Consider the following 17,151-nt stretch of genomic DNA (forward strand, 5'->3'; position numbering starts at 1 on the left):
GGATTTTTAAGTCAGATCATTGTCATGTCACATCATTTTTAAGAGGTCTCTGGTCAACCCTTTTGTTATGTGACTAACAATGTTTAAAATTAATAATGGCTACCATGTATTGAATGCCTGCCATGGGCCAGGCAGTGTTGTAGGTGCTTACTATGTCTGACTCTGACTCCCAGAACCTGTGACATACTGCTACGGTCTCTATTTTAGAAGTGAGGTTAGGCTACTTATCCAGTAGGCAATTAAAACATAGGACTGAGGTGCCTGAGTGGCTCAATCTATTAAGCCTCAGACTCTGGATTTTAGCTCAGGTCATGACCTTATGGTGGTGAGATGGAGCCCCATGTTGGGCTCCATGTTGGGCGTGAAACCTGTTTAACATTCTCCCTCTCCCTCTCCCTCCCCTTCCCCTCCCCCCCCACCCCTCTCCCCCTTCCCCTCTCTGACTCTGTGTCTGTCTCTCTCAAGAAAAAAAACAAAAAAACAAAACCTGGGATTAAAACTCCAGTCTGTTTGCCTCCCAAGCTTCAACTTTGCAGCTGTACCCAAGATTCAGTGTCCTTAAAGGAGAATATATGCATATGTTTAAAGCAGTATCATTCTTTGTGTACTAACTCTACACTGCATACATGGCTACTCATATACATAGGAATATGTATATCCAGATCTTAATTTATTGACCTAGTAACTGAGAAAATAACTACTACTGGTTCAAAAGCTCATGAAATTCAAAAAGAAGATAAATCAGTAGCTGTATGGACCAGTATTATAATTACTAGGTGCCAGGATCAGTTTTTTTCTTCCTTGTAATAATGTTAAGTAGTAATGGATGCTTTTTTTATTGAGATGTAATTGACATGTAACATTTATATTAGTTTCAGGTATGTAGTGGATATTTTTAACAAAATATCCATCTGACCTACCTACCTTAAATGAAAATGTTTAGAAACTGTGTTCAATTTAATGATATTATACTGCCTTCTGAAATTTTATCTTCTGTAATTACTAGTTAGGTTCAGTATTTCTATTTATATATGATTTTATTACTGTTTTTTTTTAATATTTTTGCCTTTAAAAATTTTTTTTAATCGGCTTCTAAGCTACAACTATCAAAACTGTAGAAGGCTTCTCTTTCAGCCCCTATTTTTTTACAAAATTATTTTGAAGAGTTGTTTTCACTGAAGTGATTTTTATTTGCCACAGGTGTGCAGAAAGATACCAGCAGTGTGAGCTATGGGATGGCCAAGCCCTTATGCAGAAACAGAGGAAAGACCTGTACAGCCACCTCTTAGCTAAGTAGCATGTTGTTCACTGGCTCAATATCTCCTTTCAGGAGGAAAATGGGCCTCTAACCTTCCCAAGTTCTAATGTGCAGAGAAAGCATAGGAATTCACAAAGAGGAAATTTATTCCAGTTTTGAAGTTCTACCTAGTTCCTGCGACCAGGCCCTCATGGCTTCCAGCGGGGCATTCTCCTGTCATCCGTTGTTTTATCTAGAAGTCGTGTCCCACACAGGAAGGTCTAGGGAATCAGGCATTTAACAAGAGCATAAAGGTCTCCCTGAGTTTTAAAGTATTCAATTTCTAAGCAAATCTGAAGGATATATGTAATTCACATCCCATAATTTTATGCTGTTAACATATCTTCAAGGGAAGTTTTAAAAGCAGCATAGACTAGACTTTGATGCTAATCAAGAAGACACATTTATTAAATAGTGTCCTCTGTAGCATTATTTTAGCTATTGCATATGCCACTTTGACAGTTTCTTATTATCTTTTTCATCTAGGTCGAACTGGAAGGTACACTCTTATAGAAAAATGGAGAGATACTGAAAGACACTTAGCGCCTCATGAAAATCCTATCATATCCTTAAACAAATGGGGGCAGTATGCTAGTGATGTACAGCTAATTTTACGTCGAACTGGGCCATCTCTTAGTGAGCGACCCACTTCAGACAGTGTGGCTCGAATTCCTGAAAGAACTTTATACAGGCAGAGTTTGCCCCCTTTAGCCAAACTGAGGCCTCAGATTGACAAATCAATCAAAAGGAGAGAACCTAAAAGGAAATCATTAACATTTACAGGAGGTGCCAAAGGATTAATGGACATTTTTGGAAAGGGTAAAGAAACTGAATTTAAGCAAAAGGTGCTGAATAACTGCAAAACAACAGCGGATGAGTTAAAGAAGCTGATTCGGTTACAGACAGAGAAGCTTCAATCCATTGAGAAAGAGCTAGAATCAAATGAAATCGAAATACAGTTTTGGGAGCAAAAGTATAATTCTAACCTTGAAGAGGAAATTGTCCGCCTGGAGCAAAAGATCAAAAGAAATGATGTAGAAATTGAAGAGGAAGAATTTTGGGAAAATGAATTGCAGATTGAACAGGAAAATGAAAAACAGCTGAAGGATCAACTTCAAGAAATAAGACAGAAAATAACAGAATGTGAGAGCAAATTAAAGGACTATTTGGCTCAGATCCAGACTATGGAAAGTGGTCTTGAAGCAGAAAAATTACAACGGGAAGTTCAGGAGGCACAAATCAATGAAGAAGAGGTTAAAGGAAAGATTGGGAAGGTCAAAGGAGAAATTGACATTCAAGGCCAACAGAGTCTGAGGCTGGAAAATGGCATTAAAGCTGTAGAGAGATCTCTTGGACAAGCCACCAAACGATTACAGGTAAGAACATTTTTATAAAAAGGATGTTTCGTCTGTTTAAAAGAATTAATATATTCTTGGCATTTTCTTTAATGATTGTCCATTTTCTCTTATATTGAAAGTTAGAAAGCTATCTTGGCTTATAAGTTTCTTAGAATTTCTGTGACTTATGACAAAGCTAAGATGTGAGACCAAAACAGAGATGAGCGCTAAAGCCACACTGATCCTTGTTCCATGGCAACAGGTTTCTTACTGTGTGTCAGTTGTAACATTAGGTAATTGGATACAGAGAATAGAACCTCGGAGCTGGAATGGACACTAATGATGAGGTAGTGAATCTGACCTTCACTCCTTTTAAAGATAAGGAATCCAGTGCAAAAGAGATTGCTGCAGATTGGTTTGCCAGGGACTGTGTGGCTAGTTAACTGCTTATCTATTACTTCTCCATTGTTGCTAACCCCATCTTTCTTGAGATGTAAATAGTTCCCTTCTCTCCACATTACTTACTCTCCTTTGCTTTCCTGAGGAGAGGGACACAGAGGTTCCTCTCTGATTTTCCACTCTCTGGTTCACATACGAGAATATTTATATTTTGCCATTAGGTGCTGATTACTCAACTTAAATTTCTTAGACACCCGTTCTTGAAAAGAAAATGTGATGATGTTAGGAGAATTACAAAAGAGGTATTAAAAATAAATAATAGTTAAAATATTAAATATTAATATTAAATAAAAGCTTACATAGTACATAAATTCACATTTCTGATTTTTGTTACATTTGGCCACATTTCAAATGCTCTGTGGCACATGTCTAGTGGTTGCTGTATTATTGATCAGTGCTGGTTAAGAAGCTTGCTATTCAGAGTGATCCATGCAGTTCAGGACACATTTGTTAAAAATTCAGAATCTATATTTGTAATAAGGTGTCCAGATAGTGCCTACGCACGTGGAAGTTTGAGAAGAATTTCTCAACTGGAATATCAACAGTTTTATCAGCAGAGAAAGCTGAGCTTTCAGAAAGAACTTTCATGATTTCCTTTCTGTGCCACTAACCATAGTGAGAGAGAAAACTGCCACCAAAATTTTGAAAATTGAGAATTTCTCATGCAGTGGAAAGTTGTTAACCTCTGATTTGTCAGTATTCTATTTGGATTCACTTTGACCCTTAAAAAGGGTACAACTGGAAGTTGTGTTGCCTTTGCTATTATCTACAGGAAACACTAATTCTTGACAGCCATTACTAGTAAATCTCACCACCCATTGAAAAATATTTCATAATCAAACTAACATATCTCCAAGTACCTGCTACGCTCAAAGTAAGTGGAGGAAGCAACCACTCATTTCTGGTATCTCTCCCCTACCCCTGCCAGGTTCATCAAACAGACTCAACCTGGATGAGTCCTTGCCACCTTTCCCTATAGTGCAGTAAAGGAGAGAAAGAGAACTTCATCAATGCCTTTCCTTGTTTTTTGAGCTTCCTGGCTGTCCAAACTTGATCTCCTTTCTTTAAAGATCTTCGGTTCTCAGATCTGTCTTTGCCAAGGATTTAATTAAGAACCCCACAGTGAAAATCTTGTGGGAACTTTGCTTTCCTCATGCTCTAATATAAATCTCAATAACGGATCCCATGAACACTTGAACAGTCCACCAAATACAAGAACTTTTCTGAGTCTCACAGACCAAATGACTATGAATTTTACAGTCGGTTTTGAAGTAAATAATAGGGAAATTTATTTGTGAACAGCTTATAGCAACATTGCTATAAACACTGGGATGGATGGAAACCGGTATTTATTGATGAAAGTCTATAGATATAGATTTATTTCATCAGGTGTATAGTGAATTCCTAACAGAGGAAAGCATCACATTTAAAAGGACAGACTAAAGAAGCTCTTGTCCTTTATTTGCTTACTTTTTGGCCTGTGCCACAGAACAAAAATGACCTCTTTTTAGCCTCTTTTTAGCAAATTTAACACAGATTTGTTGACTGTGTTCTTGTGCAAGCAAGTATCGCACACACAGCCCCCACAAGCAGATGGACTATCACCAGGATGTCTTTAGCTGGCCAATAGTGACTCCTCCAATAAAAAGAAAAATTTTAACTTCCATCTAGGACAAAGAACAAGAACTGGAGCAGTTGACTAAAGAGCTGCGTCAAGTCAATCTCCAGCAGTTTATCCAACAGACAGGGACAAAAGTTACCGTTTTGCCAGCGGAGCCCATCGAAGTAGAGGCCTCACATGCAGACATAGAAAGGGGTAAGGTGTTGAGAAATCTGTTCTTTTCCCTTTATTCTCACTGGTTAACTTTGAATAAACTACTCGCATTCAGTTAAAACGTTAACCTGCCACTCAAAGCTTGGGCCACTTAAAAAAAAATTGATGTATGTCCTGTTTCTGGGGAAAATCAATAATATTTAGGTTATTTAATTTACTTAGAAAAGCATGTAATCCCCAAATCTTCTGTCATTTGTTTTAAACTGCTTCTTTAAGAAACTTTTTCCTGACGTATGAGTCAAATTTTAGCTTCTGTTCCTGACACCCCTTCCTCCTCTCCTAAAAGTCTTTATTATTAATTTGTGCTGATATTTAAAAGATATGTATCATCCGAACAACCAAGAAAGAGAAGCAAAATGCTCACCTTTTTACAAAGATCATTAACTGTTGAAACCACTGAAAACTGTTTTTATCACTGAGAGGGTCAAGAAGACTTAGCCTTCTCCTCGTACCCCAGACCCCACGGGGGACTACAGTTTTACAGTTTAATGTTAGTTGGCTCTTCAGGCAGGAAAAATTCTAAATTTTCACGTTGCTAAGTCCTTCGAGTTGCTGAGTCCACAAAATGGCTTTCTTTGTTTTCTGTGTAGAGGCACCATTCCAGTCCGGGTCCCTGAAGCGGCCCGGTTCATCTCGGCAGCTCCCCAGTAATCTCCGTATTCTACAGAATCCTATCTCATCTGGTTTTAATCCTGAAGGCATATATGTATAACATTATCTGTCTTCAGGGGAGAGACCCAATGAAGGTACCAAGGACAGTGAAAATTCCTTCTTTGATTTGTGCCAATGATGAACAGAGGATATATTTCACAAGCCACCGTATCTTTTTTCTGTCCTAAACTGCATACCACTTGGAGCCATACCCTGTGCACTGATGCTAAAGAACAAAGAAACTGTGTTTTCACACATCAACAGTGTTGACGTTTTTGTCCAGCAGCTGTAATGCAAAGCCTTCATTTTTATTTGTAGCATTTTGAGAGCATTAGGAAAGTATTATACTGTGTGTATACATAAATAAAACCATGACAAGAGTGAAGAGAAATACGTGACTGGCTTAGTTTAATTTATTCCATATAATCGATTAATGGGTAAATGTTGATGTTTTAATATTTTTTATTAATACTTATCCTGTGACCTAATTACATTATATATGGTGTGATTATGACTGTGTGCATGTTGCCAGACTCCATCCATACATTGCCAATTTACAGCTCTACAGGTGTCATAGGGTGCTCCACCATCAAAACTAAGTCTTTAAGAACCCACTTGTATTTATTTTGTGTACCTGTCCTAACCATTGCTTAATTAGATCCAGTCATTCAGGTTTTCTTTTTAATCTGGACTTTAATCTTTTCTTTACAATATTTCCAGTACATGAATGACCACATAGCAGAATAGAAATATTTTCATGAGGTTAATTGTATCTTTAACAAACAAAAATGTAACTGTTGACTATCCAAACAGGTGTGGGGTTTCCTGATACATTATGTGTTTTGTTTCTGCCCTGCCTTAATCACTTTAATCTCATGGGTCCTCAAGAGTTGCCATAATACATAAGTTAGAGATACCTGGTGGGTCTGCTTCAGAAAGGTTACTTTAAGTGATACATTTTTAAAATGACCCACTTCATATGTATGATCTGTTGGTGTAAGCACCCATGGGCAAGCTTTCACTTGCACATAATTTACTCTGTACTTTATGAACTATTGCTAGTTCTCCAATCGCTTAGAGAGAAAGTATGTTGGAGTTAGGTACTTTTTGCAAAGGAAATTAAGTTAATCTTTTTTTTTTTTTCCCATTTTTGAGCTTGACTTTTACATGTAGGACATGAGTCTCCATTTGTACATATATTTTCTCTATTTATAAAACCAAAAATGAGTCAACACCTCTCCCATGAGTGGTGACTTAACTAAGATTCACAAGTAATATCTGGATGGATGTGGTCAGATACCATTTAGCCATTTTTACATTCCCTCTGATCAAAATTTGGTACAGTATAATTAAGACTTTAAACTGAAATTTAAAGTAGTTTTTAATTCTGAGGAAAATATATTCTCTGTATTACATGCAACAAAGTAAAAGTGGATTAGTATATTAATGCCATGGTAACAATAAAAAGATGTAAGTTATATCTTATGCATGAGGGCAACTTTGGATGTTTTAACACATTTGACTTATTTTTGGTTTAATGAATGCTGAGAATGCTGCATTTAGGTTTCCAATGAAAACTTTTAAGAATGGCTATGAAAATATATAGAAGCTTCTAGAGAACTGAAAGTAATAATGCAGAGTTGCCTTTTCTAGTCCAGCTAAATGGCAGACCTCAACTAAAGATATTATTTTCTTTGGGTTCTTGGAGTTATCAAGTTGACTGTGCCATTATACTATTTTGCAAATAACTTGATAAATAAGTTATTCTTACCTAAATAACTACAGTCTGTACACATTTGCTCTCAATTTATAATAGTTATTTCATATTTACATATATTTAAAAATTAGGAGAATTAAAAAAATCAAAATAATTTGTAGATTTTGTGACAGCAATGATTTATGTATGCCCAATATATGCCTTATTTTTAAAGGGTTCCATCCTATACCAAGAGTCATTTTGTTATTGTTGTTCAGAGAAATTAAGATCTTATTCACAAAGAAAAACATTTTTATAAATTGATCACATCCTATTTAAATCAAAATGTTAAACTGAAGATATATTAAACTTTGCAGTTTGTAATTGCAAAGATGCCTTGGTGTGCCATCAAAAACACGAAGTCAATATCCAACTTAATTGTTGTAAATTATTATCAGCATTAACCTAATAACTTTAAAGAAAGACTGGCAGCATTGTGACAACTTTATCTGAATTTTCAAATGCCAGGTAATCTTTATGTACCTAATTATAGATAGAAATACTATTTCCTAGGTGAGAAGAATATATAAATGTGAATTTGATAAATACATTGAGCAGCTATACTTTTTAATCAGTTATATTACTTCTGGAAGAACATCTCTAAGAAATATTTTCTAAGTCTTTTTTTAAAATAGAAGAAAGAAAACTCATTTCCCTAGAACATCTTAAAAATATTGTAGTCTATTCCTGATCATTTTTATCTATTGTGAATATAGATGAGTTAGATTAAGTGCCACATCTTTTGGATACATTTCGGAGGGGGGCAGTGGGCAATGATATACAAAAAATACCAAATATAAAATTTTGCATCTGGGGGAATATTCAGGTTCTAAATACTAAACTAGATTATAAGGTTTTTATTATTATTATTATACTTTAAGTTGTTGTTTTATTAGGATTTCCTGTATTAAGTACATTAGAAGATATTTTTTTCTTACCAAGGAACGATTTGAAATAGCACTGATATATTTGACCCTTTAGAATGTCTAGCATCTTCAGAGAATGATCCATAGTTGGTTGCCTCAGTCCTTTTTTTTTTTCCTTATGAGATATTTTGGTTGAGTAGCATGTTTTGTTTTGTTTTGTTTTGTCCTGATGCACAGGGAATTGATATGTGAGACTTTGGTTAGTATTAATAGTAGTTACCTATTTAATTCCCTCAGTCATCCCTGAATAATCATCAATTCCCATAGTTCAAATAAATCATAAACTAGAGCTAAAACAGTAAAGATGAAGAATTTATGGTGTGAAGTGTGATTATTAACAGTGTTCAAGAACAAAACACTTGCTTCCAGAGCATAAATAAATTTTGTACCTGCATTAAAAGAACATTTTCTTTGTGAATAAGAGAAAAACGGTCTTTAGAGTAAAGAAACTTCATTTAAAAGCCATTTCTGTGAACATCTTTCCAAGTTAGAACTATAATAATGGATTGAGGAAATAATACGGAAAAGGCAAAAACTCTTGATTTCAGGTGTGCAAAGGATGTGGGCAGATGGGCATTTCCCTGTGTGCATTGCCTTTGAAAAATTGGGCCTTAATTTATATGTATATAACAGTGCTGTGTTCACATCCCTCTTCTACCTAAAGTTGTCTTTATTAATCCATATTGTATTAAAATTTAGCTCATAAGTATTACTTTTATATTATGTCCATTTTTTTGCATGTTTATACTATTTGCTACAGTATTTTTAAGTTTTGGGTGAAGGCCATCAGCTGTGTGGAGAAGACAAAACAATCACTATTTATTCAGTATTGCTGCTTTACGTTTCCAGAATAAGCTTTCTATGCCAGGACAGTGACTGCTTGAAAGCTGCAGGAGCTCTATTCCAATGCATTTTATATATTTTTAGAAACCAAATACATGCAGATAACTATTTAGTATACTAATTATATTAAACCAGCAGAAATATAAAGGCAATAAAGTATATACATATATATAGGGGGGGAGGGAAAGATTAAAAAATAGGTTTACAGCCAGACATGGTGATAGCCCTAAATATATTTCCAATCTGTCTTTTGGTATTGACCCAAGGAGGATTTGAGTTGCTGCAGCTTTAAACAGATAATTGCCACGTTCACTACTGTGGACACATAAATATGCTTTTAGTACTGCTTTGCTTATGTACCAATAAAATATCTGTAATATGTATTATATGTAATTCTTTTTTTTTTTTTGACTTTCATTTCAAAATGTATATTTTCTGATTATTATCATGAGCTGTAAAACAAAGGATCAGTATCTGATATTCTCCCAAGTAATAAATTTTCAGGATTCATTGGGGCATTACAGTTGCTGGTTTGTTTCTTATGTGTTTAATATTTCAAAATATGAGTTTGTTTTCTTTAAAAGATACTAAAGAGAAAAGGTCTGCATAACCATGACATAAAATTACATTTCTCTGAAAGTAATGTTAAAAGAATTACCAATTGCTAGATAAGGTAGCTGTTTTATCCAAGTGAAACTTACTTAAGAAATTAATGCCTCCCTTTTATTTCAAAAGCAAAAGGAAAAAATTGTATCTTAATGAACCTCTGTATTCTCAGATTTCTTTAAAACCATAAATGAGGGGAACAATTAAATACCTACTATGTACCCAGTACAATAATAGGAGACACATTGAGCCATGCAGGGAAACTCCTCCAAATCATACAACTAATGAGTAACTTACAGGGCACTTGAACTTAGACCTTTCTGATACCAAAGTACTTTTCTATATTCCATGACAAACTACACAAGCTTTATAATGGTCAGTTTCTGTTTTTAATGTGAAAGTACATAAATTGTCATTTTTGTATTCTGTATAAATTATATCTTGACCAAGAAATTATACATATGAACAATAGTATGTTAAAAGACAATGGCAAATTATTAACAAAATAATGCAAAATACAAATTATTTTTGGCCTACTTTGAGGGAATTTAAAAATCTTAATTATCATGTCCTCCTCTATAGACGTTTGTTTAGTTAATGGCAGAGCAAGAAATAACCTTTCTTCACTTGATTCTTCACCTGCTGCCCACTTCACCTATTTGTGCTGCCTCTTAGGAAGGGCCAGCAGAGTCCTAGCTATTAAAACAAGCAGAAACTTGCTGGACACATTCTCGCCGTCTGTTGCCATTTCATGAGCCTTTATTATTGGTCAGACATTGTACTGAAATTAGTATGATTTGCTTTGCACCTCAAGGAGGTTACAGTCTAATGATCACCGTTAAAGGAGCAAGGATAGAGTGCCATGGAAATGCACCAGAAGGGCTTAGCTGTGGTCCAGAGTGTTGGCACACCCTGGAGAAGAGAATATAAACTGGGGAAGGTTATCTGGCACAGACTTACAGATGGGAAGATGTAGAGCCTGTGGGGCTGTGACCACAGTGAAAAGGTCTGGAGGGCTAAGAGGGAAGGTCGTCGGCATCCTGAAGGGCTTTGGTTGCCATGGTAAGGAAGGACTTTATCCTTAGAGCTATGAAGGAGTTTGGCATGGCGGTGCAATGATCAGACTAGCATATTAAGAAGATCATCCTCGCTGGCATTGTGGAGGACTGACTGGAGATGGTCAGGCCTGAAAGCAAGAAAGACCACTTGCGGTGTCTCCAGGAGTCTCAGGCAGAGGCAATAGTAACTTGAACTAAGAAAGTAAGAATTTGGGCTTTATTTGATAACAGATGTTTACTGAGCACCTACTTTGTGCCAGGAAGAAGAGAACCAAACAAGTTATAGACATTCTAAGTAAACAGTAGCAAAAGGATATGGTGTTCAAATGGTGGGGGCAAAATAAAGGAATCCAGGAAACTCCAAGTGTTTGACAGCTACGCACAGCCTTAAATGGCTGGTAGTAATGGTGCTGTGAGTTTCGTAATGATGAGTAGTCACAGATACTCTGTTCTGTGTGCTGGGGGTGAAAGATTGGGAGAGGAGGAAGGGAAGAGAGAATAGAGACCTGAAGAATATGTACTTGAGAAGTGATCTTCCAATGAACCTCCCCCTTATATAGAGCCCATGCAGCCTTTCCTGTGAGGATGGTGTGGATTTGGGGAAAAGCTCTCTCTCTCTGTAGCACCAGATGTAACCATCAGTCTCCTCATCTGGTATGTTGGAATCCTGTTTTCCCAGCATTACTTTGTGTTCTATATAGGCCACTTTTATTCATCTGCCATGAATATGTGTCCAAGACGTTAGAAGGGTCTGACCATGGTCCAAAGTGAAAGTAAGTGAAGAGGGTGGACAATACAAACTTGTCTCTGTCTATGCCAAGCCAATATTTACAAGTTTCCTGCAACTGCTAGCAGTGTGAAAATCAAATAAATGATTGGAATACCTAAGTAACAAATGATTTTTTTAAAGCATACAACAAATCAGTGACACTGTAACCAAAGAACACGGTGAGCTAAAATGCTCTGTGGCAACAGGTAGCATGCAAACAGAGGCTGGGGAGAGCAGGAACTTGAGCAAGATGCTCACCAGGAGCCACCCACTAAGCCAAGACGGTGCCAGTTGTGGCAGTCACTGAGCTGTGACCATCTTCCATACCATAACATAACATCCCTACTAAACCCAGCCTGCATTAGAATCTTCAAGGACTACCATCCTGGGTCACCTCAACAGGCCAAAAATCTCTCCCTTTCATTAAGCCAAAATAGATTTCCTTGTAATTCACAACCTTTCTTAAAACCACACAGAACAAACAGTTTCCCACCAATATGACAACACTTCAGATATTGAAGGCATCTATTATGTCTCCTACTATTCTCTTTCTGAATTCCCAATTCTTTCAAGTAGTATAATTTCCAGTCTCCTCTCTTTTGAACATGCTGTGGACACTCTTGAATGTGGCAGCCAGAACTAATCACAAAATTCCATTTGTGATTTGATCAGGTCAACACAAGAACTTGATTTATTGTTGTGCAGCCTAAATCTAAAATTAAGTGGTTTATTTTATTGGTATTAAGTTTTTTTGTGAACCTCCCCTCGCTATTAAATCTTTGAACTTACTAGCAAACCAGATCTAACAGTACATTAAAAGAATTATTCACCATAATCTAGTGAGCTTTATTCCTGGGATGGAGAGCTGGTTCAATATCTACAAATCAATCAATGTGATACATCACATTAATAAAAGAAAGTATAAGAACCTCATGATCTTCTCAATAGATGCAGAAAAAGCACTTGACAAAATACAGCATCCTTTCTTGCTAAAAACGCTCAAGAATGTAGGGATAGAAGGATCATACCTCAAGATCATAAAGGCCATATACAGAAGACCCACAGATAATATCATCCTCAATGGGGAGAAACAGAGCTTTCCCCCTAAGGTCAGGAACACGACAGGGATGTCCACTCTCACCACTACTCTCACCACTGCTATTCAACATAGTGTTGGAATTCCTACCCTCAGCAATCAGACAGCACAAAAAAATAAAAGGCATCCAAATCAGCAAGAAGGAAGTCAAACGTTCACTCTTTGCAGATGACATGATACTCTTATGTGGAAAACCCAAAATATTCCACCAAAAAACTGCTAGAACTGATACATGAATTCAGCAATGTCACAGGATATGAAATCAATGTGCAGAAACCGGTTACATTTCTATACACCAATAATGAAGTAGTGGAAAGAGAAATCAAAGAATCAATCCCATTTACAATTGCACCAAAAAACATAAAACACCTAGGAATAAATCTAACCAAAGAGGTGAAAAATGTATACACTGAAAGCTATAGACAGCTTATGAGAGAAATTGAAGGAGACACCAAAGAATGGAAAAATATTCCATGCTCATGGATTGGAAGAACAAATACTGTTAAAATGTCAATACTACCCAAAGCAATCTACATATTCAATGCAATATCTATCAAAATAACACCAGCATTCTTCACAGAGCTAGAACAAACAATTCTAAAATTTGTATGCAACCAGAAGAGACCCCAAATAACGAAAGTAATGTTGGAAAAGGAAAACCAAAACTGGAGGCATCACCATTCCAGACTTCAAACTTTATTACAAAGCTGTAATCATCAAGACAGTATGGTACTGGCACAAAAACAGACACATAGATTAATGGAACAGAATAGAGAACCCAGAAATTGACCCACAAACATATGGCCAACTACTCTTTGACAAAGCAGAAGAGAATATCAATGGAAAAGACAGTCTCTTCAGCAAATGGTGTTGGGAACATGCAACATGCAGAAGACTGAACCTGGAGCCACTTTCTTACACCATACACAAAAAGAAACAAAATGGATGAAAGACTTAAATGTAAGACAGGAAGCCATCAAAATCCTAGAAAAGAAAACAGCCAACAACCTCTTTGACCCCATGTCTCCAGAGGCAAGGGAAACAAAAGCAAAAATGAACTATTGGGACCTCATCAAGATAAAAAGCTTCTACACAGCAAAGACAACAATCAGCCAAACTAAAAGGCAACCGACAGAATGGGAGAAGATATTTGCAAATGACATATCAGATAAAGGGTTAGTATCCAAAATCTATAAAGAACTTATCAAACTCAACACCCAAAAAACAAATAATCCAGTTAAGAAATGGGCAAAAGACATGACTAGACACTTTTCCAAAGAAGACATCCAGATGGCCAGCTGCAACATGAAAAAATGCTCAACATCACTCATCATCAGGGAAATACAAATCAAAACCACCATGAGATACCACCTCACACCAGTCAGAATGACTAACATTAACAACTCAGACAACAACAGATGTTGGTGAGGATGAGAGAAAGAGGAACCCTTTTGCACTGCTGGTGGGAATGCAAACTGGTACAACCACTCTGAGAAACAGTATGGACGTTCCTCAAAAAATTAAAAATAGAACTGCCCTACAACTCAGCAATTGCACTACTACTATCCTTATTCAAAGGATACAAAAATGCTGATTCAAAGAAGTACATGCACCCCAATATTTTATAGCAGCACTATCGACAATAGCCAAAGTATGGAAAGAGCCCAAATGTCCATCGATGGATGAATGGATAAAGAGGATGTGGTGTATATATATATATATATATATATATATATATATATATACACACACACACACACACACACACACACACACACAATGGAGTATTACTCAGCAATTAAAAAGAATGAAATCTTGCCATTTGCAACTACATGAATGGAACTAGAGGATATTATGCTAAGCAAACTTAGAGGAAGACAAATATCATATGACTTCAGTCATATGAGGAATTTAAGACACAAAACAGATGAACATAGGCGAAGGGAAGCAAAAATAAAACAGGGAGACAAACCATAAGAGACTCTTAAATACAGGGAACAAACTGAGGGTTGCTGGTGGGGTGTTGGGTGGGGGGGATAGGCTGAACGGGAGATGGGCATTAAGGAGGACGCTTGTTGGGTTGAGCATTGGGTGTTATATGTAGGTGATGAATCACTAAATTCTACTGCTGAAATCATTAATATGTTAAAAAAAACAAAAATAAATTTTTAATGTGCAAAGAAAAATAAGTCATTGGACTGATTGATAGTTTGCCAAAGCCCTTTTCCTGCTGTCAGTGAAATCTTTCCTAACTTGTATGTGTGGTTGAGTTTTAGGATGCATATGCAGAATTTTAGTTTATCAAAATACTTATCATCTCTAAACACTTTGAAAGTAATCAATTCCAGAAGGAAGATGTGAGCTTTAATGTCAGATAGATAATGATGATACTTTGGTCGAGGACAGAGTACTATAGGAGCATACAGGAGGTGAGTGGGAAAATCAGGAAAGGCACCATGGAGGGGGTTCAGGCTCCTGAAATGGGCTCTTGAAGAGTGAATAGGCTTTCGCTCATACTTACTGAATGCCTACTATGTGGTAGGCACTAGAGATACAGCAGTAAACAAAAAGGCCAAAATCCCTGTTCACTTGGAGCTTAATATGCTAGAAGGAAAGACAGAAGAACAAAGAAGTAAAATATGTAGTATTTTTTTAGATTTTTACTTTTACTTATTTTGAGAAAGATACAGAGAGCAAGCGGGTAGGAGCAGGAAGAGAGAGAGAGACGGAATCCCAAGCAGGCTCCGTGCGCTGTCAGCACAGAGCCTGAAGTGGGGGTTGAACTCAAAAACTGTGATGAGATGACGACCTGAGCCAAAATCAAAGTCAGATGCTTAACCATCTGAGCCACCCAGGTGCCCCAAATATATTAGCATTTTTTTTATTGTGAAAAGAGCTAAAGAGAAAAATAACAAAGCAGTAAAAGCAATAGGAAGTACCAGAAGTTGGGGAAAAAATTGCAATTTTATAGAGGTTGCCTGAGGCCTCTCTTAAAAGGTGATGTTGGAGTAAACACATAGAAGTGGTGCCAGCACACCTGCAAAAATGAAGAGGAGGTATCTAGGCTCTATAGCCCCCATTAGGCTTCTGTGAGAAAGGCAGAAGCTGCCTGAGAAGCCTGTGGAGTCTGGCTCTCTGTTTCCAAGCAACTGACTCAGAATGCATAGGCCTCTTTCTGGCTATGAGCCAGTTAACTCCTCCCAATTATTCGTTCAATCAATCCTCTCAAATCTAAGTAAGTGAAGGGAAAAGATATTTTAAAGATATTTTAAAAGTTTGAAATCTGAATGTAATTACTCTTAATCCTTTCCAAATTTAAATTCAGAAGTAAAATGTCCTTCTATGCATAGACTTACATTTGACCTCTATTTTTCAAAATAGTGGCTAAAGGAATACTTTTATATCTAACGATGCTGTATTTTGCTAGGCATCCCTCCCAAATTTAATGCAGCTTTATAACTTAAAAGATAGATGTTTTTCAGTTCCAAGATATTAAACAAAAACAAGCCATTTTCAGGTACTCTGCCATATGATGATCAATGTTACAGTCTATGTTTATGGAAGGGAACTGTAATTTGAGTTCCATGGACTCCCAGGAAAGGTTTCAGAGACACATTGTGTAGAGACTCCTAATACAGACATTTGGGGGCTTGTGGAAAATTAGAGTGCGCACTGAGTAGGGTGGAAGGTAAGGAGGAAGATGGAACCATACTATGAAGAACTTTGAATTTCATCAGGTGGGTAGTGGAGAGCCAAATGAATTCAAAGGCGCCTTAAGATTAGACTTAATTTTTAGAAAGCTTACTGTGGCGATGTTGCAGTTATTGGGCTGCAGCAGGAAGAGATCGGTATTGGGGACACCCCCTGGGAAGCAGTTGTAATAGATCTGCATAAATGTTACACTTTTATGAAAACTTCCCTGATCTTCCATCCCTACCAAATTCTCTGATAAATAGCAGTGACAACTTTTCACCTTGTGTCGCCATTTTGCCCTGAAAATATATCTAGCATAGCCCGTGAAGAAACCCCAGGTGGACCTGAATGGACAATTCCTAGACTCTGCCATCCAAGAACAGATACAGAGAGATTACTCAAACAATGGCATAGAAAAATTCCAAAGCCTGTCATCTGGCTTAAGGCCCTGTCACATTGACACATAAAAATTAACCATCACAGTATGTAGGTATATGTGTATGTGTGTGTGTGTGTGTGTGTATATATACATATGTATATGTATACATATAGATCTATATATGTATATAAATATGTGCCTTATGTTATATATACACAGTATTTATATTATAATACATACAATAGCCAAATAAAAACCTTTCTTTTTTGTGTACCATTGTACACAAACTCTCCGGTATTCATCTAAAGGTAACCACTGGAATTGCTTTATTGCTATTGCTATTTGACCATATCTCTCCTACCAAGAGCTCACACAAAATTTATGAGATTTAGAGAAAACAGAGGATCAGCTCTTTATGGGGTCTTCTCTGAGCAAATACTCATGGAG

At 36.7% G+C, this 17,151-nt stretch overlaps 1 protein-coding gene across 4 annotated transcripts in view; it reads left to right on the plus strand.

Annotated features, from left to right (window-relative positions):
* Window positions 1-9,626, plus strand: part of RASSF8 (Ras association domain family member 8) — a 117,346-nt gene extending 107,720 nt beyond the window's left edge. For 3 of the 4 annotated variants that reach the window (XM_015065197.3, XM_053226052.1, XM_015065195.3), the window contains exons 3-5: window positions 1,784-2,673; window positions 4,765-4,909; window positions 5,518-9,626. In XM_015065197.3, coding sequence (XP_014920683.1) covers window positions 1,784-2,673; window positions 4,765-4,909; window positions 5,518-5,639 — 1,157 coding nt within the window. In that variant the 3' untranslated portion in view covers window positions 5,640-9,626. Of the gene's footprint in view, window positions 1-1,783; window positions 2,674-4,021; window positions 4,745-4,764; window positions 4,910-5,517 lie in introns of those variants that run through there. The other variant, XM_053226053.1, reaches the window with a different exon arrangement.
* The last annotated feature ends 7,525 nt before the right edge of the window (window positions 9,627-17,151 follow it).

The sequence above is a fragment of the Acinonyx jubatus genome, chromosome B4, assembly GCF_027475565.1.
Source record: "Acinonyx jubatus isolate Ajub_Pintada_27869175 chromosome B4, VMU_Ajub_asm_v1.0, whole genome shotgun sequence".
NCBI classification, from domain to species: domain Eukaryota; kingdom Metazoa; phylum Chordata; class Mammalia; order Carnivora; family Felidae; genus Acinonyx; species Acinonyx jubatus.